General features: G+C 42.8%; 1 protein-coding gene across 2 annotated transcripts; it reads left to right on the top strand.

The window, feature by feature from the left end:
* Positions 1–11,146: 11,146 nt before the first annotated feature.
* On the top strand, positions 11,147–17,050 carry LOC148424308 (immunoglobulin superfamily containing leucine-rich repeat protein 2-like). Of its 2 annotated transcripts, XM_088412529.1 has the most exons (3): positions 11,147–11,268; positions 12,414–14,024; positions 14,095–14,308. In XM_088412529.1, exons 2-3 carry the CDS (start codon positions 12,423–12,425, stop codon positions 14,146–14,148), a joined length of 1,656 nt encoding a protein of 551 aa, XP_088268655.1. In that variant the 5' UTR covers positions 11,147–11,268; positions 12,414–12,422; the 3' UTR covers positions 14,149–14,308. The 2 variants fall into 2 exon arrangements, with proteins under 2 accessions (XP_088268655.1, XP_088268654.1); XM_088412528.1 differs by having other exon boundaries at positions 12,414–17,050.
* The last annotated feature ends 44 nt before the right edge of the window (positions 17,051–17,094 follow it).

Raw genomic sequence — 17,094 nt, 5'->3', positions numbered from 1 at the left:
TTTTGTTTTGTTTTTTTTTGCTTTGAATACGGTGTCTTATAGTCCCATGTGATTTATCCGCAGTCTTTTTAGCAGCCACCAGAGGGCAATATCTGGGAAGACTATCAACATTTTTTTGTTTTTTTTTACTTGCCACTAGGGGACACTCTCAACTAGTAGACCCAAACAGGACTGTTATTGTTGTGTTGGTGCAGTATTCTAACAATCCGAGGGTATCAGTTTTACGTTGAAAATATGTCGGCGCGAGACAGCCAGTCAGTTTCAGGGAGGTAAAAACAGGAAATGGAAATATAGGACAGCCTTCCACATTAAAAGCACACATTTCCAGAGTAAGATAAAACATTAAAAACTAAAGCGCTTGAAGAATTCTTTACACGAAATAAATGTCATCTTAAAGCCCCTGCTTGTGAGCAAGGATGGACTCAAACGTTGGGCCAGTATGCAAGTTCTTTTCTTGAAAGCAAAAAAGCACCAACCTTTCTGAACACGAAAACCGCTAAGAGCTAAATGACGAACGAAGAGCGTAAACAGGAAATACTAATCTTCCAGATTAAAAGCTGATATTTCAAAATAAGATAACGTAGCTACGAACTGGAGCACTTGAAGAATTCTTAACACAGAAGTAATCTCATCTTAATGCCCGCGGTTGCGAACACGGATGGATTCGGACGTTGGTTCGGACTGCTTGCTTCTTTTGATGAAAATAATGTGGTATACTTGTTTTAATTTTAGATGAATAAAAATAAAAAAACGTTGTATTTTCCATGAAAACTCGGTCAAAATGGCTCTTTGAATGTTTAAGATTGCTGACCCTTGCTTTAGCTTCTAAAGTCAGTAATTACCTAAAGGAAGTAAACTTGAAAAAACGGGATTGAATATCTGAAACTCGATGAAAAACGATGTCTTCGGGATTGAACGAGTTAAATGAAAGTCGCGGCCGCGTGTACAATGCGACGCGAGTAGCATACAGAGTCGCTAGCTTGCCAATGCATGTAAATACCTTCATGAATGCAAATGGCACATTTACAATACAAAGCAACAAGACGAAGAAGGTGACATAGTCTCTCGCCGCATAACAGATGGCCGCACGCCGTTGTAAATCTCCCACACTCGAGGCCGCCAACTCTGCTACCGTGTGACCCGGCCGGTCAGGAAAATAGAGAGGGATGATATGAGAGTCAAGGATGAGCGTGGATCTGCGATAGGTGGATCGGCGGGCTTCGGCGGACTTATTTGTCGCCGCGCGTTAGTCATAATCAATGCCTTCCTATCGGTGTGAGGCGGAGTATACAGAAGCCTCCCGTGGGGATCAACACCATCCCTCACTGCTGCTGCCTTCAGTTTGAAATGGCGGCAAAGGTCACAGGCTTCACTCTATGAGAGTTGCTTCGCAATCAATAAGAGCAAAACTTTGAAGATGACAATCGACGGATGTGATGTCTCATGTCCGAGGTCATTCAACGCAGTGGTTCTAAACATTATTTTTTTTTAACAATATACCCCCTGTGAGATATTTTTTTCAGCCAAGTACTGCCTAACCAAGGCTAAGTATTTTGGGGTAAGATAAACGATTTAAGATGGGATGCTCTATCTGATTTATTAATCTTTGGAATTATATTGTATTGCATTGAGGGACCTAATTGCAATACACCAGCTGGCCGCCCGGCGTTAAAACAAACAATGTTTACATCGGAGTTAAATATTTTCTTTTTTATTCTTTTAAACTTCCCGTATTTTCTCCGCGATACGACACACCATATTATTAAGCGCACTTTCAATGATGGGGTCTATTTCTGTATTTTACCCATATTTACCCATATTTTACCCTATGGGTTCACCGTATTAAAATATAAGGTTGGAAATACAAGGGAACGTACGTAATTTCCTCTGAATGATTTATCGCTCCCTGCGTACGCACTCTACATAATACGTAATGTTCTGTGGGTTATTTATTGCTACCGGCATATGTACTGTACATTTCATGTAATGTTCTCTGATTGGTTTTTCACTTCCAGCGTACGTATTGTACGAAATACGTACTGTTCCCTGATCAGTTTATTGCTGCCAGCGTATGTACTGTACATATTACATAACGTTCTCGGATTGGTTCATCTCTCCTAGCAAACATACGGTATGTATAATGTAATTTTCTCTGATTGGTTTATCGCAGGCAGCATACGTGCTGCACGCGTAACATAATGTTCTTTGAACGGTTTATCGGTTCCAGCGTACGTACTGTACGTATTACGAAAGGTTCTCATATTGGTTTATCGCTTCCAGCATACGCATTTTACGTCATATATTATGTTTACTCATTGGTTTATCGCTTCCAGCGTATGTTCTGTACGTAATACGAAATGTTCTCTGATTGGTTTATCGGTTTATTGGTTTATCGCTTCCAACATACGCACTTTACGTCATATGTTATGTTTACTCATTGGTTTATCGCTTCCAGCGTATGTTCTGTACGTAATATGAAATGTTCTCTGATTGGTTTATCACCTCCACGTATACTGCACGTATTAAGGCTCTCTAATTGGTTTACCGCTCCCAGTGTACGTACTATACGAAATATGTAATGTTAGCTGATTGGTTTATCACTTCCAGTGTACTTATTGCACCTAATATGTAATGTTCTCTGATTGGTTAATCTCTCCCAGCGTACGTACTGTACGTATCGCGTGTTGTTCTCTGATTGGTTTATCATGGTTCGCTCTTATGTAAAAAAAAATTTTTAACGCAGAGGGGGCAGCTCTTATAACGCGATTTGTTCGCCGATGCAGTGCAATGTCGTTCCAAAATTTTATAACTTAAAAGAATTAAAGAAAAAATACATTGCGGTTTAATGCCGCGCTTGACGGGTGGGCATTCTCTAAATCACAGGTGTGGAACTCCAGTCCTCGAGGGCCGGTATCCTACATGTTTTCAAACCTTTTCTCTCAAAAACACCTGATTCAAATGATTGGGATCATTTCGAAGCTCCCGCAAAGCTTGCTAATGAGCTAATTATGTGAATCAGGTGTGTTGGGGAAAGAAAACCGGAAAACATGCAGGATGCCGGCCCTCGAGGACTGGAGTTCCACACCTATGCTCTAAATCGTCCCAAAAATGTGTCCATAATTTGTCCCCATCAAATGTTAGCAAGCGTAAGCAATCGCCACGGCCTAAAAAAAAATCAATAACCTCAAATCGCATCGCTTAACCCAGAATTAAATGGCGGGCGGGGCTTTAGATTCACATTAAAAACGTCTATTCCGGTCCCCGCGAGCCCACGTGAGTCGCGGCCCGGAATAGCCAGCGTTGCATTCCGAACACCAGCGCGCGGCGCTCCCAGCCGATGAGACACAATGACGTTAATGGCTTTGTGAGCGCTCTTTTAATTTCCCAAGCGAAGGCGGGGAGAGCCCGTCCTCGTGACCCTGGCGCGCGTTGGACAGCCCGTCTCCGGCTCGACCAAGAAAAACGGCCTTATTAGCCCAGTTCATTAAAATCATTAATAGTCATGAAATGAGAGGCACCAAAGTCCAAAAGGCTTAATGCTTCATCCATATTAATTAGACGCACCCACAAATCTGAAGTGAGGGAAACCGGGCTGCTACAGCTTGGGGCGTGTACACACACACACGCACACACACACACACACCTGCCTGCTGTGGCGTGACCTCCTCACATCCCTCCCCCGACTGATATGGCGACTAGCCTCCTGTTACCGCTCCCTATTAAATTCCCTTTTAATTAAAAGTGATCGCATTAAGAAACTGATGTGCTTAATTAAGCGGACTCCGGTGCAAGCATGCGACGGACGCAATGTAAAACACTTCCCGTGGCAGGAAAAGCCGTTATATTGCACCCCCCTCCCACCCCCATTTTCATATTTCATAAGCGCCTTTCCATTCCGGGACAAAGTAAATCTATTTTGTCGTTACATGTTTTGTGATTTTCTGGCAAATGTGGCGTTATTCCATTTCCTGTAGGTTCTTTGTTTACATCTAGTGTGAACTGCAGGAAATTACAGGTGGTTTTCAACGTAGGTGCTGGGGACCCTCTGAAGGGTCTGACTGCAGGGGGCTCATGAAAAAATTGGGGTGTTTTGGAACTTTAGCTCCAAAAATGTGTTGAAGTTGAAATCTCTTGTTAAAGTTTTGCCACATTCATCATTGCTTATTTTCATACACTTTGATTACAATTCGAACGAAAGTCAAGACTTTAAAGAGGTTGATTTTTGGAGACGCCCCAAAATGAACATCATTGTTAAAAATTCTTGTTTCCCTCAATAACTCAAAAATAGCCTCCACGACACGAGTCTGCTTTTGTGAAAACGCATCACGGCACGACTAAATCAATAAATATTCCCTCAAGTATCGGCGAGTTGTATTGGCAGCCTTCGCGTTACTCGATACCTTAAAATGAGGCTAAAATGTTAAATCTACCGAACAATCATTGAATTTGTAATGGATTTATGAAGAATTAAGTTCTTCGATTGCCTCTTGCAGAATCTTCCTGCAGCTTCTGCGCCATTCTTTTCACCTTTCCACCCATCTAACCTTCTCCATTCCCCCTTGACACCCATCCTCTTTCATCTTCCCCTCTGTTCTCTTGTTCCCTCGTCCTCTGACCGCTCTGCGCTCCTGCTAGCGCTTACAAGTTATGGTTTGTGGCTGCTGAGCTGACAGCAACAGCACAGGACACGATAAGGCTATGACCTCTCTGGCCGGAGAGGATGAGATGAATGCATTTATGTGAGACGGGAGGTTGTGCCGGGGGTCAGCCGGTGCTGTCCCAGGTGCTGGAAAGCTCAGCCAAACCGCCTGTATCTCTAACAAGAGATGAGGTGGATAAAAGGAACATTTTCAACATGAAAGCCAAGATGCGTAATTACTTCATACTGAATAAATACGATGGATATAGTGTAGGCCACTGACCTTTAACAGGTACGTTTACTCTGTGTATTCAACTCCAATGCAAGAGTTTTTGCAAACATTTATGCTAAAGAATCAAACAGCTAAGACATCATTATAAGTAGGGTTGCAGTGCGCATAATGTAACTCATTTAGCCTCATCAGCTGGGTATTGATGGATGGATGGATGGATGGATGGATGGATGGATGGATGGATGGATGGATGGATGGATGGATGGATGGATGGACAGCTAGCAAGCCAGAAAGCTAAGTGGACGGCCAGATAGGCAAGTGGACAGCTAGATAGTTAGGTGGATAGCAAGCTAGCCAGGCAGCTGGACAGCAAGCTAGCCAGATTGGTAGCTGGACAGCAGGCTAGTCAGATAGCGAACTGGACAGCAGACTAGCCAGATTGGTAGCTGGACAGCAGGCTAGTCAGATAGCAAACTGGACAGCAGGCTAGCCAGATAGATAGGTACGCAGCAGGCTAACCAGATGGACAGCTAGCTAGCTAGCCAGGCAGCTGGACAGCAAGCTAGCCAGATTGGTAGCTGGACAGCAGGCTAGTCAGATAGCGAACTGGACAGCAGGCTAGCCAGATTGGTAGCTGGACAGCAGGCTAGTCAGATAGCAAACTGGACAGCAGGCTAGCCAGATAGATAGGTACGCAGCAGGCTAACCAGATAGACAGCTGGACAGCTAGCTAGCCAGCTAGGTAGATGTACAGCTAGCTAGCCAGATTGGTAGCTGGACAGCAGGCTAGTCAGATTGGTAGCTGAACAGCAGGCTAGTCAGATAGCGAACTGGACAGCAGGCTAGCCAGATTGGTAGCTGGACAGCAGGCTAGTCAGATAGCAAACTGGACAGCAGGCTAGCCAGATTAGTAGCTGGACAGCAGGCTAGTCAGATAGCGAACTGGACAGCAGGCTAGCCAGATAGATAGGTACGCAGCAGGCTAACCAGATAGACAGCTGGACAGCTAGCTAGCCAGCTAGGTAGATGTACAGCTAGCTAACAAGATAGGTAGGCTAGCTAGGATAGAGAGTTGGATAGATATCGCAACAAATAGACAGCTTCCTAGCTAAATGGGTAGATAGATAGCAAGATATGCAGGTGGACAGCAAGCTAGCTGGATAGGCGCACAGATAATTAGCAAAATAGATAGGCCATCCAGAATAGACACCTGACTAGCTTTCCCAACAGATAGACAGCTTGCTAGCTAAATAGGTAGATAGATGAATTGCTAGATGGGTAGAAAGACGGCTTGCTAGCGACCTACTTTTATCGTCCTAATGAATTCCATAATCATGGCAAACATGGCATGGATGTAGGTCTCCAAACTACGCTTTTAGTTGGACTAAAACACAAAGGCAAAAAGATCATTTCAAAAGTGTAATCAGTTGGTCACGAATGGGCCCGTAAAAAAAGATTGAATTTGGTCTCGCTCTGTCTTGTCTCGAGTGTTTGTGTTTCACTTTGCACTTGTGTGTCCACCAAGGGCATCATTTATCCAGCAGGCTAAGGTATTAAAAAAAAAAAAAAAAAACTGCTGCCAGGCATTGATGGGTCCTCCCGCTGTACCTGTGTGGATTGGGTTCATAGGTCACCAGTCACAGGCAATCAGGAGTAAATGGAGCCTGTGTAACTCTTAAAAAAAAGCTTTAGAACAAAGCCAAGGCCGTTGTTTTGTGTGTGACTGTGTGTGTGCGTGTGCGTTATCGCTAGACAGCCCTATTTCAGTCAACCTCATCCCACGTAACAGGATTTATTCTTGTTGATTTCCAACATCCGACCTTGCTGACGCTCGTTATTTCCCCGCAAGAAGACGGACCTCCTCAAAAAGATCACTTTTGATTCGAAATGAAATTCTTTAGCAGGGGGAACCACTCAACGGGCACTTGGCCAATTTTTATTTCGCTTCCCCTTCGTAATTGGCTAATCCGACGTCGTTTGGGTGTCCTATTGTCTCCCGGCCTGAATGATGAAAATCGTCCTGATATGTGGAACGCAAGCTAAGGAGTTGAGCATCCGGGCTAAACCATATTTCAAGAGGGGGCACCTATCAGAGAGGTATTAAAAGCACTGATCCATGGATGGATGGATGGGGGAACACAGCTAGGTACTGGGATAGGTAGGCGGACCGCTAGTTAGCGAGATAGGTAGGTGGAATGCCAGATAGGCAAGTGGATAGCCAGATAAACAAGTGGAAAGCCAGATCGGTACCTGGACAGCTCGATAGTCAGTCAGGTGGACAGCCAGATCGGCAAATGGACAGGCAGATCGGCAAATGGAAAGCCAGATAGGCAGGTGGACAGCCAGATCGACAAATGGACAGCCAGATCGGCTAATGGAAAACCAGATAGGCAGGTGGACAGCCAGATCGGCAAATGGATAGCCAGATATGCAGGCGGACAGCCAAATCGACAAATGGACAGGCAGATCGGCAAATGGACAGCCAGATAGGCAGGTGGGCAGCCAGATCGGCAAATGGACTGGCAGATCGGCTAATGGAAAGCCAGATAGGCAGGTGGACAGCCAGATCGGCAAATGGATAGCCAGATATGCAGGTGGACGGCCATATCGACAAATGGACAGGCAGATCGGCAAATAGACAGCCAGATAGGCAGGTGGACAGCCAGATCGACAAATGGACAGCCAGATAGGCAGGTGGACAGGCAGATCGGCAAATGGACAGGCAGATCGGCTAATGGAAAGCCAGATAGGCAGGTGGACAGCCAGATCGGCAAATGGACAGCCAGATCGGCAAATGGACAGCCAGATAGGCAGGTGGACAGCCAGATCGGCAAATGGAGAGCCAGATAGTGGGGTGGACAGCCAGATCGGCAAGCGGACAGCCAGATAGGCAGGTAGAAAGCAAAATGGACAAGTAGACCATTTTTATTTCGCCTCGCCATCGTAATTGGCTAATCCGACGCCGTTTGAGAGTCCTATTGTCTCCCGGCCCGAATGATGACAATCAACCTGACACGTGGAACGCAAGCTAAGGAGTTGAGTATGCGGGCCGAGCCGTATTCCAAGAGGGGGGCGTCTATCAGAGAGGTATTAAAAGCACTGATCCGCCGAGCTTTAACTCTCCCGCGCTTCATCGTAAAGCATCATCCAATTTACCATCTTGGCCATCGCACATTTGCATAATGCAGTGTCTTCACTATGTTAATTCCGCCTGCACTCGGCCGTCTGCGAGGACTGTTTGGACGGGTCCTGTTTCCGTCGCCGTACGTCGCGTTCGTGAGTGTGTTCCGATATGCCAGCACTGTCAATGACTGGGGGAGATTACGGAGGTAAATGAGGCTCTCCAAAGCCCTCCGAGCTCTCCATAATGCACGGCGATAGTCAGCGATACCGCAGGGCATCGCAGGAGTAGCAATAGAGCCGCCAAAATCACATTGCGGTCCTCCAGCGAGGGGTGTAAGTTACCGGGGAAATGGACGGAGCACACGGGAGGCGAGCTGCTGGGAATACGGAGACGCCTCCTTGCAATTTCCATTGACACACGTGAGCTCTTTAATTTTCCAGATGGTTGAAAAATGGAAGATGACTTGATTAAATTGCTCCACGGCCGGATTCTGATGCAAAGTGGCACATGACTGCACTTTTGAGATGCTTTTGTCGCAAGTGTAAAAAGAGGGAAAGTCCTCCTTAGATCCCGCAAAAGCGCTGTAGCTCATCAATCATTCAGTGTTGTGTCACGCAGGGCCCGTGTCAGAAGAAGCCAGCTTTCATCAGCGCCGACATGACATCACTCTTTTGACTGCCAGCGGGGGAAATAATTATTTCATCCCCTGACGATTTGGTAAGATTGCCAACTCACTGTCATGATTTGTGTTTTTATCTTAATCCTGCTTTTTGTTGTTTCATGTCGGTCTCGTTAAGCTTTATGAAGCGTCATGAAGCTTCATGTGCTGAATCTTTGCAGCGCTCAAGGCTTCATGTTGCTTCATTTGCTCGATGCTGCCATCAAGTGGTCAGAAAGGCCAAGCAGTAAAATACACAGAATGAAATGAAGCGATAAGTGTAACTAGTGATGAGAACATGAAGCCTCATGAAGCATTTGGGATATCGTCTTGCTCCTCGAAGTGGGACTCTGGTTAAACATACAAAAGGCTTGTGCGATCATTTCCAATGATTCTTAAACAAAGAGTGGCATCTGGAGGAGAAAAATAATATCGAAGGTGCTTCACAAAGCTTCGTTTTTACACTATGGCAAAATAAGCTTTGTGAAGCACTTGTAAAATTATTTTACTCCCCTAGATGGAGCCCTTGGTTTAAATATCAAGGCTGGTGCAATCTAAATGCATTAAATTTCCAGTTTGCAGATAATGGGAAAATGAAGCTTCGTGAAGCACTTGTAATATTATTTTACTCGTCTAGATTTGAAGTTAAAGGGTTGTGTAATCTCAATAGCGTGCCATCTAGAGGACAACAAAATGTCAAATGTGCTTCATCAGGATTCATTTTCCCATATTTATTTTTGCAAATACTGCATAAGTAAAAATAAAGTGCTATATTTATGCGTTTTAAATTGTTATTTGTCATCTGGAAATTGAACCCATCACTTAAAACAATAATGCTCTCTCAACCACACTAACTTAACATTAGTGGTCTTAAGTGTTATTTTGCTGTAACAATACATTAAAGTATTTTAGAAAAATGAAGCACGTTTGGATTTTCGTTTTTTCTTTCTTTCTTTTATTTTGCTTCTCTAGGTGGCATACTGCCTCAAATAGATCAAATATCAAATCTTGAAAATGTATTGGCAGTGAGTAAAACAACATTTTGTAGAAGACTCCAAATGAGCTAACAAAAAGGTGCGAGATCAACGCAGAATTATGAATAAGGTTTTCTAAATCAACTTATCTTGAAGACAACGATTTTACTGACATCTAGTGGAAATTTATGCTCATTACATTTGAAGGCAGAAGAAGCTGTAATACTTATTGTTGTCTATGGAGGTCACTATTGGCCATGTAGGAGCGAAGTATCCATTTATCAACTTTCATTCTAAAAAATACTAAACAATTGCAATGAAAAAGAAACGTATTTTTAACAGAAAAGAATATGAGGTTTTTTTATTCTTAAAATAAATGTGGTATTTGTAATATTTATCAGCAAGCGTTGTCTGTTTACACCACTTGTGGTTCTAGGATTAAAAGTTTAGGCGTGCTGAGATTCCAACAGGGCAAGATCAATTTAAACATTTTGTACATTTGAACACAATTTAATTCCAACATTTTTTAAACAGAAGTTGAATGTATTCTTTTTTCCCCCAACTATAGACACAAACTATAGAAATCATATCAGACACAAAAACAATTCAAAATCATTTTGGGGGGATTTTTATTTATAAACCATAACTTTATTAAAGCTTTACTTTGATCAGTTGACTTTGATTATTGATTTTTTAGATTTATCTTTTCAACAAAAGGAACAAAACAAAAAAAAAGGCAAATTCCTACTCCTTTTCTTGAATTTTCATTTCTGATCATAACTTTATTGCAGGTTCTCCTCACTATGTATTATGATATTTTCCTCCTGTCGAACCAGACACAAAAATACAGATTTTTTGTATTTATTTTTTCAATAAAAGAAACGAACTTAAAACAAGGAACAAAAGCAAAAATAAATAAATAAATAAACAGTAAAAAAGAAGATCTTGCAAATTTTCATTTACGACCTTAAATTTATTGCAATATCTTTCTTGATATTTTGCCTGCTCCCATGTCGGACCAGATAAAAAAAAGATGTATTTTAATTTTATTATATATATATATATATATGTATATGTTTTTTTTTTAACAAAAGAAACAAAGGAGCGGGGGTGAAAGCAAAAACTATATTTATTTTATATTTTTCTAAGTCGAACTAGACAAAAAATAAAATAATATGGATCTTATATATTTATTTTTGAACAAAAGAAGAAAACAATAAATGGCAGGGAGGCGGACAAAAGCCCACCGAAAAACACTGCGGATTTCGATTACTGCGGTTATTTTTAGGACCGTAACTCCCGCGAAAAACGAGGGAACACTGCGACCTAAACGGTGTTAAATATTATTACCAATATTATTTTAAGAAATACCGAACTACTTTTCGAGCTCATTGTTACCGAATTAAAAAGTGCTTTTGGTGATGGGACCGATTTCTCTTTAAGAAGTTTTTTTTTTTTTTTCGATGGGGGAGTGAGGGGGGGGGGGGGCATACGTCAATGCATAAGTCTCGGGGGTTGGGGGACAAGACGCGTTTTGCTCGTCAGCTTCCCAATTCGCAATCGCCAGGTGCTATTTGGACTTGATTTAAAAAAAAAAAAAAAAAAAAAACGTCCTCTCACGTCCTCAACAAGCGAAAGCAGGTAAGAACGCGTGCGAACTCGCCTTCCCTGACGCCATCGTCAATCTTTTAGAATAAATCACCGTCATTATCCCCGCGAGCGTGTCGGAATGCCGAGGTTTTGAAGATGCAAAGCTAGCGGACGTTGATGCTATGTGGCTTGTTTGCAAAAACATCTGGCGTGCAGCTGGTCCTGCACCAAGGACACGCAGGCTGCCGCCGCGTCGTTGTTGTGGACATAACAACGACGCATGTAGCACGCATGGCCGCAGTAGAAATATCTGACACCCCTTCCTAATACAGTAGTTCCATATTGTTGTCCAGTGAGACTATTTTGGACTTTTCTTGTGTTTGACGGACACGCCACAATGTTGACTATTCTGCATACATCGGAAGCTTTGTTGGATGTCCTTCAAAACCTTCTATGGACAGAATCAGCTGTTCTATATATACCCGCGGACGACAGGGACACCAGTCGCTGTGCGGTTATCCTTTTAGTCTTATTAGAGTGACGTCACGGGCTATTCAACTCGTCCTCAAAACCTAAATTGGTGATTCCTTAACTGAGGAACCGATGACACTTTTTCAAGCATGCAATAAAACAACCCCACAATCAATCATTTTAGGGCAGATTTTTAGGGCACTTTCTTGTTTTAGGGATAATTTTCGTGTGCCATAGATTGAGAAATAGGGCTGTTCTCGGAACAAAAAAAAAATGTATTGAGATGTTTCTGACAGTTCCTTCCAACAGAAAACCTTCGTTCTCATTTTACAGCAAAATGTTGAATAAACAAAAATTGCTTGGATTGTAAATCTAGAATAAAATACACTGCCAGGATTAAAAATCTAGATTAAAACAAATGTTTTGGGATTGAATAAAGCAGTTATTTCGGTTTCTTTCCCCATTGCTTTTCACGTTATTGATTAGCACATTTTGGTGAATTTTATAGACAGGTAAATATTTTCAAATCTATACGATTGCTGGTGTTATTTCGACAAATGATTACGTCGACAAATTAAAGTGTTAAAGACGGCTTCCTCTTATGCTAAAGCTTGAACAAATTTACCTTTTTTTTTTTTTAATCACATGAAATGAAAGCTGGCAATGAGGCACTTTTTAATGTTAAACTACAGAATCTGAACTGAAATCTTATCATTCTTTTACAGGAGCTAAAAATGGCTGCCAGATTGTTGTACCTCGTTTTGCTGCTCTCCTCGCTCTTCAGTGCCTTACTTGGATGTCCGACAGTTTGTACCTGCTCAATCAAATACGGACATCGTTTTGCGGAATGCACCTACAGAAACTTGGCCGCAATCCCCACGGGCTTGCTCGGTAATCTTAACGTTGTGAGTTTCTCGGGAAACAAGATCAGTTTGGTCCCGCCAGGCGTTTTCAGCAACATCACCCAGATGATTTCTCTATGGATGGCCCACAATGAAATCGTCTCCGTCGAGCCGGGGAGCCTCGCGCCGTTGGTTCTCCTGCGAAACTTGGACGTCAGTCATAATAAACTAGTTGACTTTCCATGGGAGGATCTGCAGAATCTCACTGAGCTGCAGATGCTGAAGATGAACCACAACGAGTTGCTCGGTCTGCCCCGAGACGCCTTGAGGAATCTCAAAAACCTGAGATCCCTCCGTCTTAACAATAACAAGTTCTTAACTTTATCTGAGGGGACGTTTGATGCTCTGGTCTCCTTGTCCCATTTACAGATCTTCAGCAATCCTTTTGCTTGTACTTGTTCCACGAACTGGTTTCGAGATTGGCTATCGAGCACAACCGTCTCCGTCCCGGAACAGAACTTGATCACCTGCGCTACTCCGGTGAGCCTTCGAGGAGAAACGATTCGGGATTTACCTGAGATCAAATGCACTCGCCCAAATGTCATAATCTGGTCCGAACCCAATCTGGGTGACACCGCTTTGTACGAGGGCGACGCTTTGGTCTTAAATTGCGAGTTTGAAGGAAATCCCAAGCCGACGGTCACATGGAGCGTTCGCAATCGAGCGCAAGAACTGAACGTGACTTTGACGGAGGACGGGTCCGCTCAATGGAGTGAAAAGTCTTTCCGGATCTTTAATAACGGAACCCTTATGATCCGCCGGCTCGGTTCGGAACTCGTAGGCAACTACAGCTGCTCCGCCTCCAACGAATTTGGCTCGGCGGCGGACTGGCTTTTTGTCAACGTGGTCCCGTTATCAGAAGAAACGTCCGCAGAGGACGAGATCACGACGGCTCTCGGCGGTCCCACAAAACGACCAATCGGGCCAAGAAGCGGAATATCCGTTCTGGATTCCGTATCCGACCCGGACGCGCCCACGACGACCACCCCTCAGTTCTTTGAAGAATTAAAAGGAGCCTCTAAATGCGGGCTGAACGCTAAAAAAATACACATCTCAAGCAAGGTCTTAAACCAGAGCATGGATGACACCAACCACTACATCTTCGACTTCGGCGTAATCGCCCTTTGGGTTTCCGAAACGGAGGCCACCATACGACTCAACCCGCTTCTCATACCCAGAAACAAGCAGGCAAACCGGACTTTGGAAAACTCGCGCAACGCCACCGAAAATCACGTTGGGGAAATGACTTCACGAAGACTCTATCTGTGTGTGACCACTGATCGCAAACATTCGCCGGTGCTGTGGTCTCAGGTCAAAGAAGGTCTCAGCACTTACCTACTGAGTGATTTGCGCCCAGGTACCAACTACTCCTTGTGTTTGACCTACAAGGGCGAAGACTGTGAGGTTCAAGTTCTCTTCACCACCAAAAAGAAGGTCCCTAATCTGATCGTCATCATCTCAGTCAGCATCTGTCTTCTGACCGTGTCCACCGTTCCTCTTCTAGGAGCCATGTGCTTCCACTTGGTTTACAAATACCAAAGCAAGACCTACAAGTTGATCCTGAAGGCCAGAGACCAGTACCAAATGGAGAGGAGCCGGGGAACCAACGTCACACCGCAAGCTGAGTCTCAGAGGAACATCAACGCGGATCGGCTAGATGAAGACGACGGGGCTGCAGATAGTCTGGACGGAGAGAAGGAGGCGGATACGGAAGAAAGTGTCATGACGGAGACCCTCACTTTGTCTCAGTCGAGGGGGAATTTGGTTGACTGCGAGCTCGGATCGGACCTCAGCGATAAGCTTCCGTTGGGGGCCGAAGCTGTCAACCTCATCGCAAGCAATTAGAAACACTTAGAAGCCGCGGTGGCGAAACGAAGCCTCACGAAGCCCCGTCGATACTTTTTTCCCTCCTCTAGATGGCGCTCTGGAAATCGCATACATTTCCGTTACACTAGCCTTTATCTTTAAACCGAGAGAACCATCTTGAGGAGTAAAATATCACAAGTGCTTCATGAGGCTTCATTTTTCCCATCCCGACAGCGAAGAACAACTAACAGCTTAGCGGGCTGTTTATAAAAAGTGCACTTGGTCAATTAAAATGCTGCTGTAGTTTCACGTCGTGCCAGTGATGTTAGCCATGTTGGTGTGGGATGGGAAAATGAAGCCCCGTGTAGCACTTGTCATATTTTTTTGATCCGTTGGAAGTTTAATACGAAAATACAATGCATTTCCATTGCAATGGGCTTTAAATCAAGGGTGTCGTAAAATAATACCACAAGTGTTTCATGGGGCTTCATTTTCCCATCACTAATCTAGCGAAGGTTAAATGAAGCATCATAAAGCACTTTCGACCGTTTTTGCTGCTTTAGATGGCACTGAAAGATGCATTGAAAATTTGATGTTTCCACTGCACGAGCCTTTATCTTTAAACCAATAGCACCATCTAGAGGAGTAAAAAAAATTCGCAAGAGCTTCATGAGGCTTCATTTTCCCCATCACCATGTTCGTGCATTGTGATATCTGAATGTGCTCAAGTTTCATCGAAGGGACCAAGACACTCGTAAACGTACCAAGCAATTTATGCAAATATGGAGCTGCTAATGTGGGCGAAACTTTTTTTGCTGGCAAACGTTCGAACGTATTCGTAAACACCTTTTAATTGAGGCTAGACCGATAACAATTAATCTTACAATTGTGGCCCGTCAAACATCGACCAATTAGATTAATTTTTCGTTTTATTCCCCTATATATTTCACATCAAAGGGAAGGCATTGAGATAAGACATCAGGGAGCTGAAATTTCACCCATATGGTGACAACTTGTCAAAGTTCAACATAACGCAACCACCAGAAGTGCGCTATCATTGGCTAAAACACTTACGTGAATGATTTGGAAGAAAATGACCCAAAAACGATCAAAATACTGCACGACTTCATCTCGTCATCGTTCGTAAACCTTGTCATCTTTTATTTTTTTTTTCCTCTAGGTGACCCTTATACGCCGTTGTATAATGTTGGCCTAATGCTAAAAAAAATGCTACATTTTTAGCATTCAGCTTCCAAATACATTCCAAACTATAATCGCAAATATATTTAAATGCTTTTGCACGTACATTCGAACGTAAGTTTGCCTAAAATGTTAAAACCACGATGACAGCCCCCCGTCCGTAGAAACTAGCTAACAAACAAACTCGCTAATTAGACAATCACGTGTTCAGTGAATGTAGCAAATAATTAGATAACAGTAAAGGATACTACAAGTAATTTATGTATGCTCATATCAGGGTACACGTCTTCTACTGCGCATACCATCGTGGCGCATTGTTTGTGTGTGGCTTCAAAAACATAGTCATGTGCGCGCTGAACACTTTGTGCGCCGGAGACGTGAAAAGACGTCAACGGGAACCCTGACGAGGAGCGCCATCGACGTCATTTGACGTCAGCTACGTTGATTTTTTTTTTTTTATTAGGAAGAAGGGAAAAAATTATGAAAAAAAAAACAAACACTGGTCAGTTAGAATGTTTTTTTTATTTAAAAAAAAGGCTGGTGTTAAAAGAGTTTAAAATATGGAGGAAGATCCTTCAAATAGCTTTTTATGTTTTTTTTCAGGACCATAAAAATCAATAACTTGCATACTGTGCCATCAAATAGAAAAGCTTGAACCCTCCTCTTATGTTGTGGGTCACATTGACCCATTTAAATGTGACAGTGAATGTGGAATGTATGTTTGTTTTTTTTTTAAATTTTAATACAAGACCTCTGCTTTCTATGTACAATTAACATATCCAATAAAAATGCACGTTTTTGTCAGTGCATTTTAATTTCTTAACTAAGCTGAACACGGGTCAAAATGACCCGGAAATATTGTTTCTTTTCCTGAGGGAAAAAAATGATTCATAAGTTTTGTTAGTAGGATTTACACACACACACACACACTCCCCTCCCAAATTTCTGACAATTAAAAACACCTCCGGGTCAAATTGACCCAGATACATTATTGTTGTTTCTGAAGAATTAACAGAACACACCGATTAAAACAAAATATAAAATTTCGATTTCTTGCATTTCTGCCTCATTTTGAGACATAAACACGGCCGGGTCAAAGTGACCCAGTGACTTTATTGCTGTTCCTTGCAAACAGACATAACAGGAGGGTTAAGTTACATTTTGACACACTGTGATTATCCTCAACTGTATTTTTTTTTTCATTGTGACGAAATGTACCGTGACCTCAATGTCGAGTTTCTATATTGTACTTTGTTGAACTCAGTGGCTGTTCAAATTATGATCCCTTACATATGGAAAAAAGTGGCTCATTTGGTGCAATTGTTTTTACCACACTTAGATTTTATGAAAATACTAAAAATCGTGTATTCCAGGCCAAGAAGATTTTTTTCCTGGCATTATTTTTCGTTGTCGTTTATACTCAACGACCCATAAATATAACAATAATAACTTGACTCAACGAGCAATTGTGTTGCTCAAATAATGTACGGAATGGAAC

This window comes from Hippichthys cyanospilos, chromosome 4, assembly GCF_059441005.1.
Source record: "Hippichthys cyanospilos isolate Australia breed blue-spotted pipefish chromosome 4, RoL_Hcya_1.0, whole genome shotgun sequence".
Taxonomy (NCBI): domain Eukaryota; kingdom Metazoa; phylum Chordata; class Actinopteri; order Syngnathiformes; family Syngnathidae; genus Hippichthys; species Hippichthys cyanospilos.
The sequence above is the reverse complement of the archived record's forward strand: the minus strand, read 5'-3'. Positions and strand labels throughout refer to the sequence as shown.

Bases quoted from the DNA above. Each gene is read 5' to 3' on its own strand.
- LOC148424308 (XM_088412528.1), top strand. From the start codon at position 12,423: ATGGCTGCCAGATTGTTGTACCTCGTTTTGCTGCTCTCCTCGCTCTTC.